Below are 23,340 nucleotides of genomic sequence, written 5' to 3' on the forward strand. Positions count from 1 at the left end.
CTTCCTTTCCTTCATAAGGAGATAAGCATACGACAGATGTGGAATGAATTTTTTTTAATTGGACAGAAAGTTGCTGTGTCTCTGCGCTGAGATGTGTACACTGTAGTTAGTTTATAGGCCTGCTTGAATGAATACTGATAATATAATTTTGTGCTGTCCAGTCCAAGATGAAGGCCAGCCACGTTACAGGTTGTGCATGTGAGATATTAGGCATGGAGACACATAGGAGCATCATTTCGTCCCTAGCCCTGGTTCTTAACCTCACTGCATCCTGGGATTTGTAGTCCGGTCCTCGAACTTCTATCCCGAAAACGAATGTTGAAACCACAACTCCCAGCAGCCCTCTCGCCTGGGGCAGTTTCAGAGCGCATCTTCTTCGCGGGAGGCCAAGAAAGGGACAGCGACCTAGGCGAACAGACTGGCCAGAGGACCCGCCTCCCGGAGCCTAACGGCGCTGCGTGATTGGCTAGAGCCTCAGGATTGGGGGGAGGAGAGGGAGCCCCGATGGCCGGAGGGGGGCGTGTCTGCGCCTGCGGTTCGGTGGTGGCGCGGCCGGGGCCGGCTGCTAGGTGAGAATCGGGGATGCTGCTGAGGGCCCCCTTTTTGCGGGGCTGAGGGCGGGCTGGTCTGTGGGACATCCCGAGGGCTGGGGGTCGGGCTCTCATCCCCGCTTGTCTCCTCGCGCGGTGCTGCGCCAGTGGAGCGAGGCTGGGATACGCCCCTCTCCTGCCCCCTGCGGGCGGGTCCGGCCTTGGCCGAGGCTGGCGCGGAGCCTGGGGATGAAGATGAGGATAAGGATGAGCATTGGTCTGGGGATGAGAACCTAGAGGCGAGCGCTGGGGCGCGTGCTGCTTGCCAGAGAACCTGGGGGCGGGGCTCAGACACCTGTCCTTTTACTCCCCTCCCTCCCATCCCACACAAGATCCTTTCAGCTATACCAGGGGCTCTCTCCGCCCCGTCCAGCCCGAGTCCAGAAGCCTCACCAGTACCCGAATCCTGAAGCTAGTAACTTGGAGTTACTAGCCTCACGTACCTCCTTGCACCTTCGCACACCTTTAACATGGTTCCCCGGGTGTGAAGACGCGGGCTGGTCTATGGGATGTCTTCATACCTCTTCCCAGGTCCCTTTCTACACCGTATAAAGGGTAGGCTTGGCTTCTGGGGTTTTATCCTTTTAACAGTACCACAGATGTGGGGTGGGAGGGGCTGGGGGCCTGGACCATAGGATAAAGGAGGATTGAACTAGAAAGTGTATCTGCTTGCAGGGAACCAGTGTAATCCTCTGAAGCACCTAAACGTTTTACTCGGACCATTTTGGAATAATAACTGGCATTTCTATCTTTTGAACAATATGAGAAGTATGGATAGAGAGCTGATCTTGGAGCCAGCACAACCAGGGTTCAGATTTCCCATCTGACACGTGGCTGTGTGACCCTGAGCAAGTCATTTAATCTCTTAGTGCTCTAGGCAATTCTCTCAGCAATAAATTGCAAAGGAGGTATTGACCTGCTTTAGTAGAAGGAGTTTCCTTAGTGGGGGAATTCTTTACTCCAATGAAATCACAAGTCCAATCTCTATCACCTATTTCCTGGCACAGTTTATGAATTTGTTTTATTTGATTTTCACAACTCTGGGAGCTTATTAGAAATTATTCCATTTTTTTATGAATGAAGAAACTGAGATTTTGAGAAGGTAAGTGATTTACTCAGAGTCCTAAAGCTAGTAAATAATTCAGGATTCCATCCAAGTAGGGGGGTATTTCTGCTTCACAGAAGCACATCAGGAGACTGTGGGGGCCTCAGAGGAGTGGTGGGACTAGGCAGCCTGTCAGATGACTTCAAAGGTCCTTTCCAGTTCTAAAACATATATCTCCACAGAACCTCTGGCCCTTTGAATGAGGTGCTTTTTAAAGGTTACTGTACATCAAATCATAGGAGGAAATGCTTTAAGAAACAACTTTTATAAGGTAGAGTAACTTTTCTGTCACCTTTTAAAAAGTTTTGACAGGGATCACACACAGGCAGCTTCCTTAGCAGCAGCAGCAACAGCTGTAGCTGTGGCTATAGCAGAGATGGAAATGCAATCCTATTACGCGAAGCTTTTGGGAGAGCTGAATGAGCAACGCAAGAGGGACTTCTTCTGTGACTGTAGCATCATCGTGGAAGGAAGGATCTTCAAAGCCCATAGGAACATTCTCTTTGCCAACAGCGGATACTTCCGAGCTCTGCTGATCCACTATATTCAGGACAGCGGGAGGCATAGCACAGCCTCTTTGGACATTGTTACTTCCGAAGCCTTCTCTACTATCCTGGACTTCCTCTATTCAGGGAAACTGGATCTGTGTGGGGAGAATGTGATTGAAGTCATGTCAGCCGCCAGCTACCTACAGATGACAGACGTGGTAAACTTCTGCAAGACCTATATCCGCTCCTCACTTGACATCTGCCGGAAGATGGAGAAGGAAGCGGCAGCGGCAGTGGCTGCAGCCGCAGCGGCAGTAGCTGCTCACCAGGCTGATGGAGGGAGTTCTGCATCTGTCCGGGAGATGACTGCTTGTGGTCCCAAAAGTCAGTGCCCCATCTTGGTGCCCTTAGCAGAGGAAAGAGAAGAGGTTGGGGACTGCCCCCAAGATACCCCTTGTGAGGATTGTACCAGTTGTCACCCGCTGGAGCTAGTGGGGAAAGGCCCCCCAGGTAGTGATTCTGTGGATGACTTCCCTTCTCTGCCCAAAGGGACAGAACCCAAAGTAGAGTTTGACCCCGATGAAGCAGAGGTTGAAATTGACGTTGGTGACCGGTTGCAGCAGTATTCAGCCCCACTGGCCCTGGAACCCATGGAGGGAGGCCTGCCTGGGAGCCAGGCCTTGGACCTGGCCTGTAATAATTACCACATGAAGCAGTTTTTGGAGGCCCTCTTGCGCAACAGTACAACCCAGAGCAAAGAGGATGCTGCCCCCTTTTCTCGAGGTTTTGAGAGTAGACCAGAGGATGCAGGAATGGCAGTGAGCTCTGTGATGGACATCCCAAGTGACTGGTATGGAGAAGATGCAGGTGAGATCATCATCTACTTCTGCTAGCCTACCATCTGTACCTCTCATCTGGCACTTACCACACATAGCCATGTGTTCTTCATCACCCACATTTACTGAGTGCCTGTGAGAGCCCTAGAGTCCTAGGTTCAACTTTATAAATGTTTATTGAGTGCCTGCTATGGGCAAGGCACTGTGGTAGGCACTGGGAATACAGAGATACCCTCAAGGAGCTTACATTCTAGTAGGCAGAAGCAACATGTATACAGATAAGTAAACATTAAGAGTAAAAAAAAAAATAAGGGAGGGCAGATTGGGGGAGGGGCAGTCAGAAGCAAAACACTTTTGAGGAGGGATAGGGTAAAAGAAGATTTTTAAAAGAATAAGAAAAGTAACAGTTCTAGATTATTAAGAACTTGGGGGCAACTAGGTGGCGCAGTGGATAGAGCACCGGCCTTGGATTCAGGAGGACCTGAGTTCAAATCTGGCTTCAGACCCTTGACACTTACTAGCTGTGTGACCCTGGGCAAGTCACTTAACCCCAATTGCCTTACCAAAAAAAAAAAAGATTATTAAGAACTCGAAGGGGTCTTAAAGATCATTTAGTTCAACCCTTTCATTAGACAGATGAGGTAAGTAAATTGAGGCTAAGGGAGGGGAAGTGACTTACTTAAGACCACTGAATGCCAAAGCTGGGACCAGAGGCTAAAGTCACCAGACTGCTAGTCCTGAGCTTCTGGAACTGTACCACATTAGCTCCGTCTTCTCCAGGAGCATTTGCTTACATACCCTCCATATTATTCTTTTTTAAAAAATACATTTTTATTTATTTCATTATTTTCCAATTACATGTAAACAAATTTTTAACAATCATTTAAAAAAATTTCAGTTCCAAAATTCTCTTCCTCCTTCCTGCCCCTTTCTCCTCCTTGAGAAAGCAAGCAATTTGATAGTGATTATACATGTGAAGTTATGCAAAAACATATTTCCATTTTAGCCATGTTGCAAAAGAAAACACAAACTAAAACAATCAAAACAAAGAGTCAAAAAAAGTATGTTTCAGTCTGCATTCAGAGTTCATCAGTTTTCTCTCTGGAGGTGGAGAGCATTTTTCATCATGAGTCCTTTGGAATGGGCTTGGGTCATTGTCTTGATCAGAGGACCTAAATCTTTCATAGTTGATCAGTCTCACAATATTGCTGTTATTGTGCTTAATGTTCTCTGGGTTGCACTCACTTCACTTTGCATCATCAGTTCATATCATGGTTTTTCTGAAATCATCCTGCTCGCCATTTCTTATAGCACAATAGTAATCCATCATAATAATCCATCACAATTTATTCATCCATTCCCCAATTGATGGGCATCCCTTCAATTTCCAATTCTCTGCCACCACCTTATTTTTACCACCTACTGGGACAACTGCAGCAACTGTCAAACAGGTAAGATTCTCTATGCATTCCAGTTCATCCTTCACATGCTGCCAGATGGATGTTTCTTATGTATTGATCTGGTGATAAGATCCTTGATCCATTATACATCTAGAACTAGGAGGGACCCTACAGGTCATTTAATCCAACCCCTTCATATCACAAGCAATCAATGAATAAACAGCTGTGAAGTGCCTTGGCATTGTGCTAAGCACTGAGGCTATTAAAATGAGGCAAGAGAGGGCAGCTAGGTGGTGCAATAGATAAAGCACTGGCCCTGGATTCAGGAGTACCTGAGTTCAAATCCGGCCTCAGACACTTGACACTCACTAGCTAGCTGTGTGACCCTGGGCAAGTCACTTAACCCCCATTGCCCCCCCCCCACAAAAATTTTTTTAAAATGAGGCAAAAATTTAGTCCTTGCCCTCAGGGAGCTTACAGTCTAATGGAGAAGACATGTACAGGATAAATAGGAAATAATTAACATAGGGAAGGCACTAGAATTAAATAGGGTTGGAGAAGGTTTCTTGTAAAATGTGGAATTTTAGTTGGGACTTAAAGTCAGTAGTTGGAATGGAGGAGGAAGAGCATTCCAGGCATGGGGGACAACCAGAGAAAATGCCTAGGGGCAAGAAATGGAATATCTTGTTCATAGAACAGCCAAGAAGCCAGTGTCACTAGATCAAAGAGAATATTGGTGGGGAGGGTGTCACATGTAAGAAGACTGGAAAAGTGTGAGGGGGCTAGGCTAAAAAGGGCTTTGAATGCCAAACAGAGCACTTTGTATTTGATCCCTGAGGCAATGGGAAGCCACTGAAGTTTACTAAATGGGATGTGTGTGTGAGAGAGAGAGCGAGACAGAGAGAGAGAGAGAGAGATAGAAAGAGAGAGAGAGAGAGAAAGAGAGAAAGAGAGAGAGAGAGGCAGCTAGATGGCACAGTGGATAGAGTACAGGCCCTGGAATCAGGAGGACCTGAGTTCAAATCCAGCCTCAGACACTTGACACTTACTAGTTGTGTGACCCTGGGCAAGTCACTTAACTCCAATTGCCTGAGCTCCCCCTGCCCCCCAAAAAGAGAGAAATGCTTTAAGAAACAACTTTTATAAGGTAGAGTAATTTTTCTGTCACCTTTTAAAAAGTTTTGACAGGGATCACACACAGGCAGCTTCCTTAGCAGCAGCAGCAACAGCTGTAGCTGTGGCTATAGCAGAGATGGAAATGCAATCCTATTACATGAAGCTTTTGGGAGAGCTGAATGAGCACATGATTGCACCTGCACTTTAGGAAACTCACTTTAGTGACTGAATGCAGGAGGATGGATTGTGGGAGTGGAGAGAGACTAGAGGCAGGCCGATCCATCAGCAAGTGGAGATGAGGGCCTGTGCTAGAGTGGTGGCTACGTCAGAGGAGAGAAGGAGGAGTATTTCAGAGATGTTGCAGAGGTGAAAGTGACAGGACTTGGCGACGGCTTGGATATACAGGGTTGAAGAGAATGAGGAGTCCAGGATGACTTCTGGGTTCTGAGCTCGAAGGACTGAAAAGATGGTATTGCCTTCCACAGTAACGGGGGATTGGGGGAAAGATAATAAATTTTGTTTTGTACTTATTGAGTTTAAGATGTCCACTGAACATCCAGTTCAAGATGTCTGAAAGGCAGGTGGAGATACAAGATTAGATGTCAGCAGAAAGGCAGGATAGGTAAATTTGAGAATTATTAGTATAGACATGATCATTAAATAAAAAATATGGAATACTTTACAAAATTGCATGTCATAACCCAGTGTTTGATAAGGTGGAAAACATAAATTATCTAGGGAAAAACTTCATATTTATTCAAAACTGTTGAGAAAACCAGAAAGCAGGCAGGCAGAAATTGGGCTTAGACCAACATTTAAAACCACACTCCACAATACATTCTAAATGGATCTGACCTTAATATTAAAGATTGTACTATAAAAATTAAAAGATAAACAGATTACCTCTCACAGCTATGGGTAGGGGATATATTCCTAAACAAACAAGTGATAGAAGCAATTAATTACAAAAGATAAAATGATAACTTCGATTACTTGAAACCGAAAAGCTTCTGCATTTAGGATAAGAAGGGAAGTGACCAAATGGAAGAAAATCTTTATATCAAATTTCTCTGATGAAGGTTTGTTATATAAGGTAGGTAAACAATGACTAACTATATACACACATATATGACTATTAGTGATTCCCCAATAAATATATGGTCAAAGGATATGAACAAATAGTTTACAAAAAAAGAACTTCAAAGAATTCAGAACCACATGAAAAAAATTCTCGAAGTCACTAATAATAAATGAAATGCAAATCAAAACAACCCTGAGGTTTAACAGCACATCCAGCAAATGGGCAAAAATGACAATAAATGGCAACAGTCAATGTTGGAGGGGTTGTGGAAAGATAAATATACTAATACATTGTTGGTGGAGCTGTGAAATGGTACAACCATTTTGGAAATCAGTTTGGAATTATGCAAATAAAGTGACTTTAAAAAGACCCTCTTGTGGCTCTCTATTGCCTCCTGAGTAAAGTCAAAATTCCTTAGTTTGAATTCAGTATTCATAGGCTTATAGATTTAGAGCTGGCAGGGACCTCAGATAGGACCTTAGACAGGATATCTAGCCTGACCCTTCATATTACAGATGAGGAAACTGAGGCCCAAAGTGCTTAGGCAACTTGCTCAAGGTCATGCATGTAGTGACAGAAGCAGGATTTGAACTCATGTCCTCTGACTTGAAAGCCAGTGTTCTTTTCACTTTACTATGTGCTATCCTATTTCTCTAGGCTTATCTCATATTATTTTCTTCTATGTATGTTACAGTCCAGCCAAACTATACTACTTCATGTCTGCCACTTTCTGTGCTTTCCTGTCTCTGTTTTTGCTCATGCAGTTTCCTATGCTGAGGATGCCCGCCTGCTGCACCTCACTCTTTGAAATCCTTTCTATCTTTTAAAGCCCAGCTCAGATTCTTGCACCTCAGTGAAGCCTCTCGATATCCTCCATCCCCAACTCTGCTGATTGATAGTGACCTTTCCCTCCTCAAACCTCACATAATACTTTATACATACTGTTCTTTTCTTTTCTTTTCTTTTTTTTAGTGAGGCAATTGGGGGTTAAGTGACTTGCCCAGGGTCACACAGCTAGTAAGTGTTAAGTGTCTGAGGCCGGATTTGAACTCAGGTCCTCCTGACTCCAGGACTGGTGCTCTATCCACTGCGCCACCTAGCCACCCCTATACATACTGTTCTTAAGGGATGGTCCTTAATGTGTGTGTTTTCCACTAAAGTCCTCTGAAGGTTCACTGAGGCATGGAGGTGAGCCAGCATTAATAAAGACTGTGCTAACCAAAGCACAAGCTCTGGCTGGCTCCAGCTCGGAAGGTTTGATTAGGGGCCTGATCATGGGCTGTGGTTCTGTTATCTGAGGACCAGCCTAGTTAATGTGACAGCAGTTTATCCCCAAATGGTCAGTCTCCAGGTAATAGGTCTTTTTAGCCACAGCCTATCCATCAAGGTTTGCAGGGGTTGTATCAGTAATGGTGCAAGAGTACCCATACCAGTGAATCACAGATCCCTTATGGATCTCTGAGGTATTTGTGATGTATCAAATTCTCCATTAGGTGCCTTATCAAAACTTTGTACATTTCCCAGGGTCTACATGGAGTACTTCACACGGCAGTTGCTGCACTGCTTGTTTGTTGAACTGAATTATTGAGTCAACATGGCCCTCACTTTACATGCTCATGTCTTATCACCACAGCTAGATCATGCCCTCCATAATAGCAGGGACTATGTCTCTGCCTCCTTCACCTAGCAGGTAGCAGTAAAAGGTGGTTGGTTGATTGATAGTTCTCCCCAGTTGAGGGAGTTTCTGAACTTTGCTTTTTTGGCTTTAAGGTAATAACATGTCATTTGATGGGGTTGCAAACATTTCTGATATGACATTTGCAAAGTTTGTCAGTTCATTTCCTGTGAGTGCAAGAGAGGTGGGTGAATACTGCCTCCCTACCTTAGTCACTGAGAACTTAAAGTTAGAAGAGATCCTTGGGGGGCAGCTAGGTGGTGCAGTGGATAAAGCACTGGCCCTGGATTCAATGAGGACCTGAATTCAAATCCAGCCTCAGACATTTAACACTTACTAGCTGTGTGACCCTGGGCAAGTCACTTAACCCCAATTGCCTCACTAAAAAAAAAAGACTTCAAAGGTGGCCTCAGACACTTGACACTAGCTGCATGCAAGTCACTTAACCTTCATTACCCTGCAAAAAACCAAAACAACAACAAAAAAAGAAGAGATCCTTGGCATCATCCAGTCCAATCTCTTCCTTATGGATGGGGAGAGTAAGGTTCAGAGAAGGGCAGGCTCTTTCCCAAGGTCACACTCCAAGTTAGCAGTGGCATTAGGATTTGAACACAGGTCTCCTTGACTGCTAGTCTGATGTTCTTCCCATTACACCAGACTGGATTTGATCTAGCATTGACAGTCATTTGAACAGTGAAGAGTCCCTTTGGCCTTACAGCCTTTAGGCCAAGAAGTCAATGAAATCCATTTCTGAGTCAGTGAAGACAGTCACTTAACCCTTATTGCCCCACCAAAAAACAAACCAAAAAACCCCCAAAACCAGGGGAAGGAGAAAACCGCTTGTGTATATCTAACAAGCTAGAGAGTAACTACAATGAAGGAATACCAAGAACACTTGAGACACTCAGATGTTAACAGCATAAAGAATCAAAGAAAGGAGCCAGTATTAAAACGCATGGCTTTCAACATGTAAATGTAAATGTCCACTTTAACAAACGAATAAAAGGAACTGAAGCTTATAATGTGAGAGCCAAATTTAACCTCAAAGATGTTGCTAATTAGTGTGGTCAAATCCATTTTTGGAGCGTAGCTCTAGATGAGCACACCTGATTCAGAAGACAAGACAGGCTTTGCAGATACTGCTGTTGGGAAGCAAAATTTGTTTGGTCCACTAGACACTGACCCACACTACCATTGCCCCCATCAATGTTTCCAACCCAGCCATCCATGTCCATGACCAACCTCATTTTGTACTTCAACTTCTTGGTTGATAATGAGTTACTAGGCTGAGTTACTTTCCAGCTCTTTGCAGTCAGGTTTCTAAAGGCAGAACATTTTCATGCTCTGAGCAATGAAGAGAAGGCATTTTATTACAAGGGATTCTGCTTTTCCTGAAGCACACTGGTCCTGGCACCTTGTCCATGGCAAATGCTGGGCCCAACACAAATAGCTCCCATTTATGGTAGCCTTGGGGTGCTTTGGATCCCAGGAAAGCAAGAGTTCATGTTATTATTGTTAAACAAAAACCACATTATTAAAAATCTCAAAGAAATGAGACAGAAGAGGTGAACCAGCATCATATAGTAAGAAGTTGTACTCATATGAGGAAATCTGGGAATTTAGGGGAGGAAGCATGGTGGGAACTATTTGGGTAAAGTCCAATGGAGGGTAAAACAGAATTGATTTTCTCTTTGGAGTATACCAGTCAGTCAGTAAACATTAATGTACCCTTGATGTGTTCAGGAAATGGAATTCCCTTATTTGATCACAGTCTTTTAGCATTACAATGATTCCTCTGCCTTTCAATATCAAACCTTTTTCTTTGTCTATATTATGACCTCCAGTCCCCTGACCCCTCAGTTCTCTCAATTAACCATCACATAACTGCTTGTCTCCCCTAACACACACATACATTAGCCACACTCTCTTTCTCAAACTTGACCCCTTGGTGCACCAGTTCTCTTCTTTTTTAAAAAATTTTTTTATTGAATAGAATTTTATTTTCCAAAATATATGTAAAAACAAATTTTAACATCAATTTTAAAAAAATTTGTGTTCCAACTTCTCTTCCTCCTCCATTCCCACCCCCCACCCATTAGAACTCAAGCATTTAAAAATAAGTTATACATGAGTAGTCATGGAAAACATTCCCACATTAGCTAGGTTGTGAGAGAAAACAGTCAACCCCCCCCCCCAAATGACCAGTTCTCTTCTACTTGAGTTTCTTGACTCTTTATCATATCACTAATAGTGCCCTACTAAACCTCAGCCTTGGATCACTCCCATCATCTGAAGCTACCTTTGCCTGCACACCTGCTGCTGAACAAAGGTGGAGAAAATGATGAAATCCTGATGCTTGTGTCCACTACAAAGTTGTTACATAACCTCAACTGGGCTCTCGCTGCTGCTAGGCAATCCTTTTTATACCTCCATAATAAACTCATTATACCACTCTCCACAACAATTCTTCCAAATCTTTTCATTCCTTCTCAAACTTCCCATGGCTCCCCTTCCCCCAACCTTCTCAGCTGAGAGCCTTGTCTCATATTTTACTGAAAAAATTTGGGGCAGCTAGGTGGCGCAGTGGATAGAGCACCAGCCCTGGATTCAGGAGGACCTGAGTTCAAATACAGCCTCAGACAGTTAACACTTACCAGCTGTGTGACCCTGGGCAAATCACTTAACCCCAATTGCCTCACCAAAAAAAAAAAAAATTGAGGCTATTTGCCATTTTTCCTCCTCATCTTCTGCCACTATCTCCTCCTTTACTTCTGTTTCACATGATGAGGTGATCCTTCTCCTTGCCAAGGCAAACTCCTCTACATGCACAAGTAATTCCATTCCATCCCATCTTCTCCCATAAATTGACCCCTCTATTGTCTCTACTCCTTCACTTATCTTCATTCTCTCCATGTCTACTGGATGATTCCCTGCTACTTGCAAACATGCACATGTCTCCCCCTCCTCAAAAAACCTTCACTTGAACCATTCATCCCCACTAGTTATTGTCCCATATTGTCCCTCCCTTTTGTGGCTAAACCCCTAGAGAAGACTGTGTGCAATAGGTGCTTCCACCTCCTTTCCTCCCACTCTTCTTAACTCTTGATGGTCTATTTAACTGAAATTGCTCTCTCCAAAGTTACCAATGATCTTTAAATTGCTCAATCAAATGTCCTTTTCTCTATCCTCATCCTTCTTGAACTTGATACTCTTGTTCACCCTCTTCTTTTTGATGCCCTCTTCTCTCTAGGTTTTCAGGACACTACTCTCTTCTGCTTTTCATCCTACCTTTCTGCTTCTCCTCAGTCTTTTTTGCTGGATCTTCATCTAGATCGTGCCCCAGGATGATGTCCTGAACCCTTTTCTCTTCTCCCTCTGGACTGTTTCTCTTGATGATCTCATCAGTTCTTATGAATTTAAATGACCATCTCAAAATCAATGGTCCTCAAATCTACCTATCCAGTTCTCTGTTGATCTCCAGTCTTACATCTCCATCTGCCTGTTAGACATCCCAAATTAGATGTTTGACATCATAAACTCAACATGTCTAAAACTGGATTCACCTTTTTTTCTTAATTTAATTTTCATTTGGGGGGCAGCTAGGTGGTGCAGTGGAAAAAGTGCCGGCCCTGGATTCAGGAGGAGCTGAGTTCAAATCTTACCTCAGACACTTGACACATACTAGCTGTGTGACCCTGGGCAAGTCACTTAATCCTCATTGCCACCCCCCACAACCCTCACCCCCAATTTTTTTTCAATTACAAATTCTCTCCTCTTACTCATTGAGAAGCAAGAATAACAAAATCCATTACAAATATGAAGTCATGCAAAAGAAATTCCTGCATTAGCCATGCCTCTTCTCCAGCAAAAAAAGAAGAAAAAGAAAAAATATGTTTCAATCTGCACTCTAAATCCTTCAGCATGTTTCATTGGAATTGTCTCTAGTCATTGTGTTACTAAGTTACGAAGTCTTGAACTCATCTTTTCCCTCCAAATCCTTCCACTTCCAAAATTCTCTATTGTTGTTGGGGGTGCCAGCATTCTCCCAGTCACCTAAGGCTCCCAAACTAGGAGTCATCTTGGACTGCTCACAATCTTTCTTTCTTTCTTTTTCTTTTTTTTGCAGGGCAATGAGGGTTAAGTGACTTGCCTAGGGTCGCACAGCTAGTAAGTGTCAAGTGTCTAAGGCCGGATTTGAACTCAAAAGGTCCTCCTGAATCCAGGGCCGGTGTTTTATCCACTGTGCCACCTAGCTGCCCCTCTGCTCACAATCTTTCACCCCTCACTCTATATCCAAACTGTTTCCAAGACCTGTCTGTTGATTTCACCTTTGAAACAGCTTTCAAATAGACTCACTTTTCTCCTCTGATACTGCTGCCTCCCTGGTGCAGGCCCTCATCACTTCACATCTGCATTACCGCACTACCTGCTGGTGGGTTTTGCCTGTCTCAAGTTTCTCCAATCCACTCAGTTATCAAAGTGATTTTTGTAAAATGCAAGTCTGACCATGTCACCCTCCTACTTGACAAACCCTTGTGACTTCCTATCATCTCCAGGATCAAATATAAAATCCTCTGTTTGGCATGCAAAGCTTTTCATAAATAGCCCACCCACCCCTTTCCCATCTTCTTACACCTGTAAGGGGCTAAAATTCTAGCTGGTCAGTCTAAAATATCTAATGAGTGATTGCCAATAAATTATAAGCTTTAGCAAGAGTTAGACTTTTAAGCATTTATTAAGGAGAATAAGAATTTGGTGAAGAGAAAGAGAAAGGCCTAGATTCATCTATCTATCAAAGGAGAGCGCATCTTTAGCTCCGCTCTCCACCAGAGTCCTCGCGCAAGAGAGCCAGCCTCTCCCTTCTTCCTCCCACAAGCAAACATCACTTCCTGACCCAAAAGAAAAGCCACATGTCTTGCCCTCAGACGCCTTCTCCTCATGGCAGAGCTTTCCTACTGTAAGTCTCCAGCAGGTAGCGTCATTCCAATTGTTACACACCTTATGCCTAGCCCTTTCCTCCATCCCTCCACCTCTGGCTCCTGCCCCTGACCAAGCACTTTGCCATCCAGTGACACCAGACTTCTTGTTCCTCAAACAAGACACTCCATCTCCAGATTGAGAGCATTTTCACTGGCTGTCCTCCACATCTGAAATGCTTTCCCTCTTCATCTCTATCTACTGACTTCCTTCAATTTCTTCAAGTTCCAACTAAAATATCTTTTACAAAAGGCCTTTTCCAATCTCTCTTAATTCTAGTGCCTTCCCTCTGCTGACTAGTTATCCTGTGTATAGATTGCTTGTGTGTAGTTTTTTACATGTTGTCTCCCCCATTAGATTTTTCATTTTTCCGGGGCAAGGACTGTACTTTGCCTTTCTTTGTACCCCTAGCATTTAGCACAGTGCCTACCACGTAATAGATGTCAATAAGCAACAAACATTTATTAAACCCCTACAACCATTCACAACCTCCTGGAGCAGTCTGTTCTACTTTTACAAAGCTCTAATTGTTAAGAATTTTTCCTTTCTATCAAACCTCACCCATGCAACTTCACCCATTGCTGTTGATTCTGTCCTTTGTGCCAAGTAGAACAAGTTTAATCCATTTTCTAAATGAAGACACCCATCACTTCTCCTCTAAATCTTCTCAGTCAGTCAATAAACATTTATGAAGTACCTACTATGAGAGCCATGAAGAGTAGTGTCCTGGAAACCTAAAGAAAAGAAGATGTTAGGAAGAGGGTGATCATTGGTGCCAGAGGATGCAAAGAGGTCAAGAAGGGTGAGGACAAAAAAGAGCCAATAGAGTAAGCAATTTAGAGATCATTGGCAGGGGGTAGCTCAGTGGTGCAGTGGATAAAGCACTGGCCCTAGATTCAGGAGGACCTGAGTTCAAATCTGGCCTCTGACACAACACTTACTAGCTGTGTGACCCTGGGCAAGTCACTTAACCCCCATTGCCCTGCAAAAAAAAAAAAAAAAAGCATCCATAAAGATCATTGACAATTTGAAGAGAGCAAGTTCAGTCGAATGATGAGGTCAGAAGCCAGACCATGAAAAGTTAAGAAGAGTGGGAGGAAAGAAAGTGGAGGCCCCTATTGTAGAAAACCTTCTCAAAGGGTTTAGCTACAAAAAGGAGGAGAGCTATGGAACAATAGCTATTGGGGTTGAATGGTTCAAGTAAAGGTTTTTTAAGGAGGAGAGAGACATGTGCATGTTTGCAAGTAGCAGGGAATCAACCAGTAGACATGGAGAGAGTGTATATAAATGAAAGAGTACAGACAATAGAGAGGTCAATTTGTGGGAGAAGATGGGATGGGATGGAATGGAATTACTTGTGCATGTAGAGGAGTTTGCCTTGGCAAGGAGAAGGGTTACTTCATCATGTGAAACAGTAGGGAAGGAGAAGATAGTGGCAGAAGGTGTCAGGGTGTTGGGGTGATACAATTTGGGGAAGACAAAATGATGATAATAATGTTATTATTATAATAATGAAGAAGAGGGGAAGCTAGATGGTGCAGTGGATAAAACACCGGCCCTGGATTCAGGAGTACCTGAGTTCAAATCCGGCCTCAGACACTTGACACTTACTAGCTGGGTGACCCTGGGCAAGTCACTTAACCCCCATTGCCCTGCAAAATATATATATATAATAATGAAGAAGGAGCTCTCAGTGAAAGGCTACAATTTTTTCAGTGAAACACAAGGCAAGGTTCTCAGCTGAGCGAATGGGATGTTATGGAGGATAAAAAGGTTTGGAAGAACTGCTGTGAAGAGTGGGAGACTAAGTTAATCAGGCAGGTGTAAAAGGATCACCTTCCTGCAGTGAGGGCCCAGTTGATAGAGCCTTCATCACAGTCATGGCACGGTACTCTCTGTCTTGTCAATATCCTCCAATTTAATGCTCAGAACTGAACACAATCCTCCAGATGTCATTTGACCTGAGTCCAACAGAGCTGAGCAGAACTCTCCCCTCCCACATTCAAGATCTTATGTGCCCTTTTGTGTGGCAAAGGTTACGTTAGCTTTTTGAACTTTCATTTCATCTTGTGGAGTCGTAAGGAATTTGCAGTTTATTAGAACTCCTAGGTGTCGTTCAGATGAGATTCTATCTGACCATGCCTCTCTAGCTTTTAACCTGCGAAGCTTTTTTTTTTAACCCAAATGTAAGATTTTACATTTATCTTTATTAAGTTTCACCTTATTTACATTCTAACCCATTACAATCTTTTTAGATCCCAATTATTTTATCTAATGTGTAGTCAGAGATTATGACACATACATAGATAACTATAATATATAGGAATTAACAGGGACCATGGTACATTGGAAAGAGAAGTAAGTTTGAATCCCAGCTCTTTCACTTGCTCCCTTTGTGTCCTTCCTCATCTATAAAACGAGGGAGATAAACTAGATAATGTCAACTCTAAGATCATATGTTCCTAAGTGCATTAAGAATGTAAAACAAATTGCTATAACGGGGCCCAAGGTAGAAAAGGCCATAGGTCATATTTCTATTTTTAAATTTTATTTATTTATTTTTTTGGTGTGGGGCAATGAGGGTTAAGTGACTTGCCCAGGGTCACACAGCTAGTGGCAAGTATCTGAGGCTGTATTTGAAATCAGGTCCTCCTGACTCCAGGGCCGGTGCTTTATCCACTGCGCCACCTAGCTGCCCCCTTGGTCATATTTCTATATCACTTCAAGGTTTACAATGTACATTCCTTACAAGAACCTTTGGAGGTTCGTTAATCCAAATATTATTATCGCATGTTACTTATGAGGAAACTGAGGTCTTATTTTCCTGCCTATGGGCAAGCTACTGAAACTCCCTGAGCCTGTTTCCTTATCTGTAAAATGGGGACAATGACACTTGGGATTTTGAGCTGGAAGGGACTTTAAAGATCACTCAGTCCCACCTGTCCATTTTACTGATGAAGAAAAAGTGAAGTGACTTACTCAAGGTCACACCTTTCACAGGTGACAGAGCTGGAATTATACTACCTCCCCCCACCAAGATTTGTCACAAGGAAAGTCCCTTAGAGAGGTCAGAGGGCTACAGAAACATGAGCTATAACTAATTCTTACATCTACAGTTCCCAGCCCTAGATTGGTGCATCTGTGATCATCCAACTGTCTGCTGCTTCTGCTCATCTTATAGAGCAGCTTAAACAACTCCTTTGCTTTTCAAGGTGACGTGCTGGTGGTTCCCATCAAACTCCACAAGTGCCCTTTCTGCCCATACACAGCCAAGCAGAAGGGCATCCTCAAACGGCACATCCGCTCCCACACCGGTGAGAGACCCTACCCCTGCGACACCTGTGGCAAGAGGTTCACCCGACAAGAGCACCTGCGGAGCCATGCCCTGAGTGTGAGTCTGGGAGTACCCCTCCTTCCTGCAGGCATGGGTGGGCCCAGGATCATCTGGTAAAGGGTTACAACATTCTGGGTCTTGCCTTTGGGGCCCCCTCAGTTGTGTATGACTGTTTGATAGCCACAAGTTTCTGGTACTAAGACCCCAGCTTTGAGGAACGCTTTTTTTTCTTCTTCTTTTTTTTAGTGAGGCAATTAGGGTTAAGTGACTTGCCCAGGGTCACACAGCTAGTAAGTATTAAGTGTCTGAGGCCGGATTTGAACTCAGGTACTCCTGACTCCAGGTCCGGTGCTCTATCCACTGCGCCACCTAGCTGCCCCTGAGGAATGCTTTTTAGAAGGGAAATAGATGAGATGGCAAAGAAAAAATAGTCAGTGCTTAATAAATGCTTGCTGACTTTATCTTGTCTAAGATAAAGCTAGAGGTTGTCTAGAACAGGACTTCTTAAACTTTTCACCTGAGAAATTTTTACATGACCCCAGACATATAGGTATATAAAATTAGTATACAAATCAAACATTTACTGTCAAATGTTTGCAACCCCCACATTCAGTTACATGACCCTATATGGGGTCATGACCCACAGTTTATGAAGCTTTGGTCTAGAGCTAGGGGGACCAGGTTGGTAAAGGAACTGGAAATACTATTCTATGGGGATTGGATGAAAGAACCGAGCACATAATGTAGCTTGAAATTTAGAGGAGGCATGGTGGCTACCTTTAAATATATTGGCTGGATTGGTCACTCATTGGGAATATTATAGAGGAGATTCCTACTTCTGGTAGGGATTGGCCTGGATGCCTTCTGAAGTCCCTTCTAGCCTTGAGAGTCTATGGTTCTTCCATCTTTTTTCTCTTGACTCTCAGCTCATCTCATAAGTCCCCCAACTTGTAGAGATCCTAAGGGGCAGCTAGGTGGCACAGTGGATAAAGCACTGGCCCTAGATTCAGGAGGACCCGAGTTCAAATGTGACCTCAGACACTTAACACTTACTAGCTGTGTGACCCTGGGCAAGCCACTTAACCCCCATTACCCACAAAAAAACAAACAAAATAGAGATCCTATTCCCTAATAGATTTAAAATGCAGGTTCTGATGGCATTTGGGTGGAGGTGACTTTCGCTTTAAACATTATAGGATAATAGATCTGGAGTTAGAAAGGACCTCATATGTCATCTATTCAACCCCTTCATTTTTAATTTTTTAATTTTTGTTTGTTTTTTTTGGTGAGGCAATTGGGGTTAAGTGACTTGCCTAGGGTCACACAGCTAGTAAGTGTTAAGTGTCTGAGGCTGGATTTGAACTGGGGTCCTCCTGACTTCAGGGTTGATGCTCTATCCACTGTGCCACCTAGCTGCCCCTCAACCCCTTCATTTTACAAATGAAGAAACCAAGGCACAGAGAAGCTAAATGATTTGATCAGCATCACATAAGTATCAGAGACAAGATCGTAGGTTCCTAGCTTAGCTCAGTGCCTGAGATCTAGTAAGTCTTTAATAAATGCTTGTTGGAGGCAGCTAGGTGGCTCAGTGGATAAAGCATCAGCCCTGGAGTCAGGAGAACCTGAGTTCAAATCCAGCCTCAGACACTTGACACTAGCTGTGTGACCCTGGGCAAGTCACTTAACCCTCATTGCCCCACCAAAAATAAATAAATAAATAAATAAATGCTTGTTGACTTGACTTCTGTTCCCAATATCCTAACCCCATAGTGGCAGAGCCCCAGCTCAGACTTGGACTGGAGGAGAAGGAGACTTGGGGGTGAAGGGAGAGCATGCAGGAGGAAGACTCCTTAACTAAGTCCAAGTAGGAGAATTCTGTCAGCCGGGGCAGGATAGAGCATGTTCTATGGTCCAGGAATGGCTTGAGAATTACACTTCATAACTTCTTCCTTCCAATACCCTTCCCTGTGTTGCTGTCAACTGGTGGTTTTTTGATCCTTCTTTGTAACTTAACTTATCAAAAGATAAACTCCCAAAGAACATAGCTACATTTTCTGACAGTAACATCATCAACAACAATAAGCATGATGTAATAGAGATTTCCTCAGAGGCAGGAAGACCTGGATTCAAGTCCTGCTGCTGACACATCCTGGCTGTGTGACCCCGAGCGAATCACAACCTTTCAGTGCCCCAGACAATTCTCTAAGACTATAAATTGAAGAGAAGGAACCAATCCCGACTAGTGGAGAGAGTTTCCTTATCTTGGAGTTCTCTCACCAATGAAACCATGAGTCCAGTCCCTGTCCTAATAATAGTGATAACAATAGTTCATGGTATCTCACAGTAACCTGGAGGTAGGTGTTATTATTATCCCTGTTTTACAGATGAGGAAACTGAGTCTGAGAGAGGTTAAGTGAGTTGCCCTGGGCCTGAGGTAGGATTTGAAGGCAGGTCTTCCTGGTTCCAAGTCTAATGCTTTCTACTACTCAGACTCTTCAATCACAATATTTATGAATTATAAAATGGATTATCAAAGATCCTCCTTCTTGTCCTCCTCCTAATTATTGTGTCTTGCTTCAGCTCCTCCATCTATATGATGCTTCAATAAGATCAGAGTTCTGTGGGGTATTTTTTGCAGGGCAATGAGGGTTAAGTGACTTGCCCATGGTCACACAGCTAGTAAGTGCCAAGTGTCTGAGGCCAGATTTGAACTCAGGACCTCCTGAATCCAGGGCCGGTGCTTTATCCACTGTACCATCTAACTTCCCCCTATCATGACTCCTTTTGAAGTACTGAGGTCAGAATATTAAATTTTTCTCATGCCCCTGTTCATTTACACTTTGGGGAACTACTTCCTTTGCTCTTGCCATCCCCCAACCCTAGTTCTGCCACCATGTCTAAATACCACTTTCACCACTGAACTCATCCAGTCTCTTCACTGGGAAATTCTGTTCTTTGTTTTAGGTCCATCGCTCCAATAGACCAATCATTTGCAAAGGTTGCCGGAGAACCTTCACAAGCAGCCTATCTCAGGGGCTGCGGCGTTTTGGTTTATGTGACAGCTGCACATGTATCACAAATCCACAGGATGACCCGGTACCCATCAACCTGAGCCAGATGGAGGCATCCTCTGAGGGTCAGGAGAAGGGTGACCATGACAATGACTGGCCAATATATGTGGAGTCTGGGGAAGAAAATGATCCCACTGGGGATGATTCTGATGACAAGCAACAACTGCATCGAAGCCTTCTGGACCGAGAGGCACTGATGTAGCAATAAATGGGGAGAAGGAGGATTTTTAATGCCCCCTTCATGACTGGTCATTCTATGGTTCAAAACCATCTATGGACTCAGTTTTATGGAACCCTGAGAGGATTTAAAAAACAAACAAACAATAACTACATTTACATTTTTGATAGAACACAGGCAGGCTTTTGTGATTCTGAAATGGTTTTTTTTTTTTCTTTTTCACTTTTCAGTGCTGTGAACTCTAATTTTGAGGTATTTCTATCAGCCAAATCCTCATTCTGGTCAAGCTGCAGCTGTGTTTTTCAGCTCCCTTTTTCTTGCTGTGGTGTGTTCGAATCCTGACTAGGAGAGAAGGTGATTCTCTTAGTAGGTAGGAAAAAGCTTCCTTTTTTTTTTCTTTTTTTCTCTCCCCAGGGAGCTACCAGAGCCTCTGACCCTCCCTCTCCTCCATACACATGTGAACACACATATACTGCCCCTCGTCCCCAGTTTGATTCTGCAACTACTACACTTTTTCTGAGAAAAGATGGCTAAGAAGACATTTTGCTTTGAGCCTCATTTGGCGTTTAGCCAAACTGTTCAGCTGTAACCTCTCTTTGGCTGGTGCCTCCATCAAATAGAGGTGCTTTCAATTCAGATACTATGAATTCTAAATGATATTTTGGAGTGAGGGTTTAAATGAGCAGTTAATTCTGGAAACCAGTAAAACACTCGAATGTAAAATAAGATATGTATCCATAGGTGATGGACAGGGAAGCTATGTGACATCCAAGTCTCTTTACAACTCTGAGATTCTAGGATTTTAAGATTTCAAGATCCGAAGGGTCTAAGATCCCAGCATTCCATGGCTTTGTGGCTCCAGGATTCCATTTTTCCAAGGTTGCAGAGGAATCAAAAATTCTCAAACTCAGATTCTGTGAGATGTTTATTAGGTAGGTAAGCATGGAAAACACATTATGAACACGGAAAACACTGAGTGCAATTTTTAATAATAAATCAAAGGGCTCTACTGCTCTCTCTCTCTCTAAGGACAAATTATAAAGTCAGCCCTATGGCGAGAGCCTGGGAGGCCCTGCAGTAGTTCACAGAATGTTAAACCTGAATGGGATCTTAAAGATCATCTATTCCAAACCCCTCATTTTACAGATGAAGAAACTGAGGGCTTAAAAGGCCAAGGGATTTGCCCCAAATCACACAACTGATCAGTGATAGAATTCTTCCAGCCTTTGATATTTAGTGGCACCATGCACATGGTGCATGTTTTGTAATACCAAAACACATCATATCATAGATTTAGATTCCATTTTATAGATCAACAAACTTGAGTCCCAGAGAATGTTACCCAAGGTTACACAGAGCAGGGGTTCCAACCCAAATGCTCTGACTCCAAACCTAGCAATCTTCCCTTTGTACTGTGCCATTCAGGCCATTGTCACAAGAGCCAAGATACTAATCTGATTTCCCTTTCCACTTCCTACTTCAAAGACCTATTGTTAGGTAAGCTTAGAAATATAGCTGCCACAGAAATTTAAGTCCAGAATGTTAGAACAAAAGTATAAACCTTTTTTTTTTGGCGGGGCAAAGAGGGTTAAGTGATTTGCCCAGGGTCACACAGCTGGTAAGTGTCAAATGTCTGAGGAAGGATTTGAACTCAGGTCCTCCTGAATTCAGGGCCAGTGCTTTATCCACTGCGCCACCTAGCTGCCCCCAAAAGTGTAAACTTTCAAAAAGAAAGTTTCAGTGCCCTGTCCCTGTCATCTTTTCAAAGGTTTCACAAGGGAGATAGGGAAGTGCCCAGGGAGAAAAGAAATACTTCTGAGATCCACTATACTCTTCCATCCTCTTTGGAATCTTCTTGGTTACTTTGGTGAATGTGGCTGTTTAAAGGATTAAGGAAATCTTGGGTAATAAGGCCATCAGTTGTAATTGGGCCCACTGGTTAAATTGACATTGTGGCCTCTTTCTCCGTCTTCTCTGGAGGTACAAATGCATTCTCCTGAAGGTAGTATAGTCATTTTGTTCTCTGCTTCCTGAGTGCAAAAGCAACTATATTCCTTATGGAATTATCTAGGAGCCTAGAAATGATTTATTGGTAAATTACTTTGAACTAGCAAGTCACTGTAAAGAGGTTAGTATGGTGTGGGCTTAAATAACTAGACAAAGAAAGAGCTAGAGTCATGGCTGTTGGAAGAAAGGATTGGACTGACATTTGCTATTAAAAAATGAGCCGATACTAGAAACATTTTCCTTAAATGTTTCCTTAAATGTGTGTGTGTATATATAGATATACATATACACACACATATATAATATAAAATCCCAGAGACTCTTCCCTGTTTTAAAGAAGAGATCTTAGACAGAAAGAAGATCTTAGGCAGGTCTAAGACAGAAACCCTAAACTGGTGGTGGTGAAGGGATATAGATAGCAGTTTTCAATGATAAAACTCTTTAAATATTTGAGACTTTTCTACCTCACAGTCCCGTTTTTGTACCTATATTGGCCTGTAATAAGTTCACAGGCCTATTTGGGATTTTATAACCTGTCTGTATTCCTAAGCATAAAGACATGAATGCCCGCTGGGGACTTCTCTGTAAGATCCAGTAGGATTGGGAATATGTCCTAGAAATGGAAGAATGTTGATATTTCATCCTTTTCATATCCTGAATTCTGCCTTCAGAATCAGAATGCTTCACAGACCCTCCCCAATTCTGCCCCTCGAAAGCCTTAGGAAGTGGCTGGCTCCCCGACCCTTTTTGTTTTTTATGAAGGTACAAATGGAAGGTAACTAGCCAAAGGCAATAGTTTATTTCAGGTGAAGAAGTAGAATTGAAGAAATCCTGGTTTTGGGGTGTCTCATCAGACTGGTAAACGGATCATTACTGAATTGGAAACTAGCAGAATGGCTAGGAGAAACCGCGATGTGAAATTTCATCCTTGAAAGATTTCTCCAGGTAGACGTCCTTTCCATAATAATGTTTCAGCCTGTTATGGCCATGGATGGCCCATTATTTCTCTTTCATCTCAGTTCTGGAGAGCAGTATTTTCACTAAAAGCATTGGCATTTGTAATTATACTCAGCTCACTGGGTTCTGTCATCTTGCTGGAGGTGTGTTTTTTATCTACACTATTAGAACGTAAGCTAAATGTCTATTTATTTTAAATTACTGTCCACATGATAGTAGGAGATATTTCTGAGTATTTGTTATTGCCTTTAAACTGTCACTCAATGGAACTGGTAATGTTTTTAAAAGCAGCTAATTCACAACTGTGCCAGCACAGGCCAGTAGTAATTGAGATTTTGTGTCCCACAGGGAAGTCTTGATGATCCCTTTTCCTTCTGTACATTCAGTCCAAGTTCACAATGAAACTTAAAAAAAAAAAAAGTAATTGTAGAAATGATGAGCAGAAGAGAAGAAAGAGGATTTGTGTGTATAATGGAATTTGAAATGGGGTCCATGGATAGTGGGAACTCTTGGGGAGAGGCCTTC

At 43.1% G+C, this 23,340-nt stretch overlaps 1 protein-coding gene across 1 annotated transcript; it reads left to right on the forward strand.

The window, feature by feature from the left end:
* Positions 1 to 393: 393 nt before the first annotated feature.
* Positions 394 to 23,340, forward strand: ZBTB8B (zinc finger and BTB domain containing 8B). The gene is made up of 4 exons (XM_043995389.1): positions 394 to 569; positions 1,999 to 3,050; positions 16,481 to 16,659; positions 19,567 to 23,340. The coding sequence occupies exons 1-4, from the start codon at positions 505 to 507 to the stop codon at positions 19,873 to 19,875; spliced, it is 1,605 nt and encodes a 534-aa protein (XP_043851324.1). The 5' UTR covers positions 394 to 504; the 3' UTR covers positions 19,876 to 23,340.

The sequence above is a fragment of the Dromiciops gliroides genome, chromosome 3 (genome assembly GCF_019393635.1).
Source record: "Dromiciops gliroides isolate mDroGli1 chromosome 3, mDroGli1.pri, whole genome shotgun sequence".
NCBI classification, from domain to species: Eukaryota; Metazoa; Chordata; class Mammalia; order Microbiotheria; family Microbiotheriidae; genus Dromiciops; species Dromiciops gliroides.

Excerpts from the sequence above, each read along its gene's own strand:
- ZBTB8B (XM_043995389.1), top strand. The coding sequence starts at position 505 with ATGGCCGGAGGGGGGCGTGTCTGCGCCTGCGGTTCGGTGGTGGCGCGG. Across the intron at positions 3,051-16,480 it reads CTGGTATGGAGAAGATGCAG|GTGACGTGCTGGTGGTTCCC; the intron begins GTGAGATCATCA and ends TTGCTTTTCAAG. Across the intron at positions 16,660-19,566 it reads TGCGGAGCCATGCCCTGAGT|GTCCATCGCTCCAATAGACC; the intron begins GTGAGTCTGGGA and ends TCTTTGTTTTAG.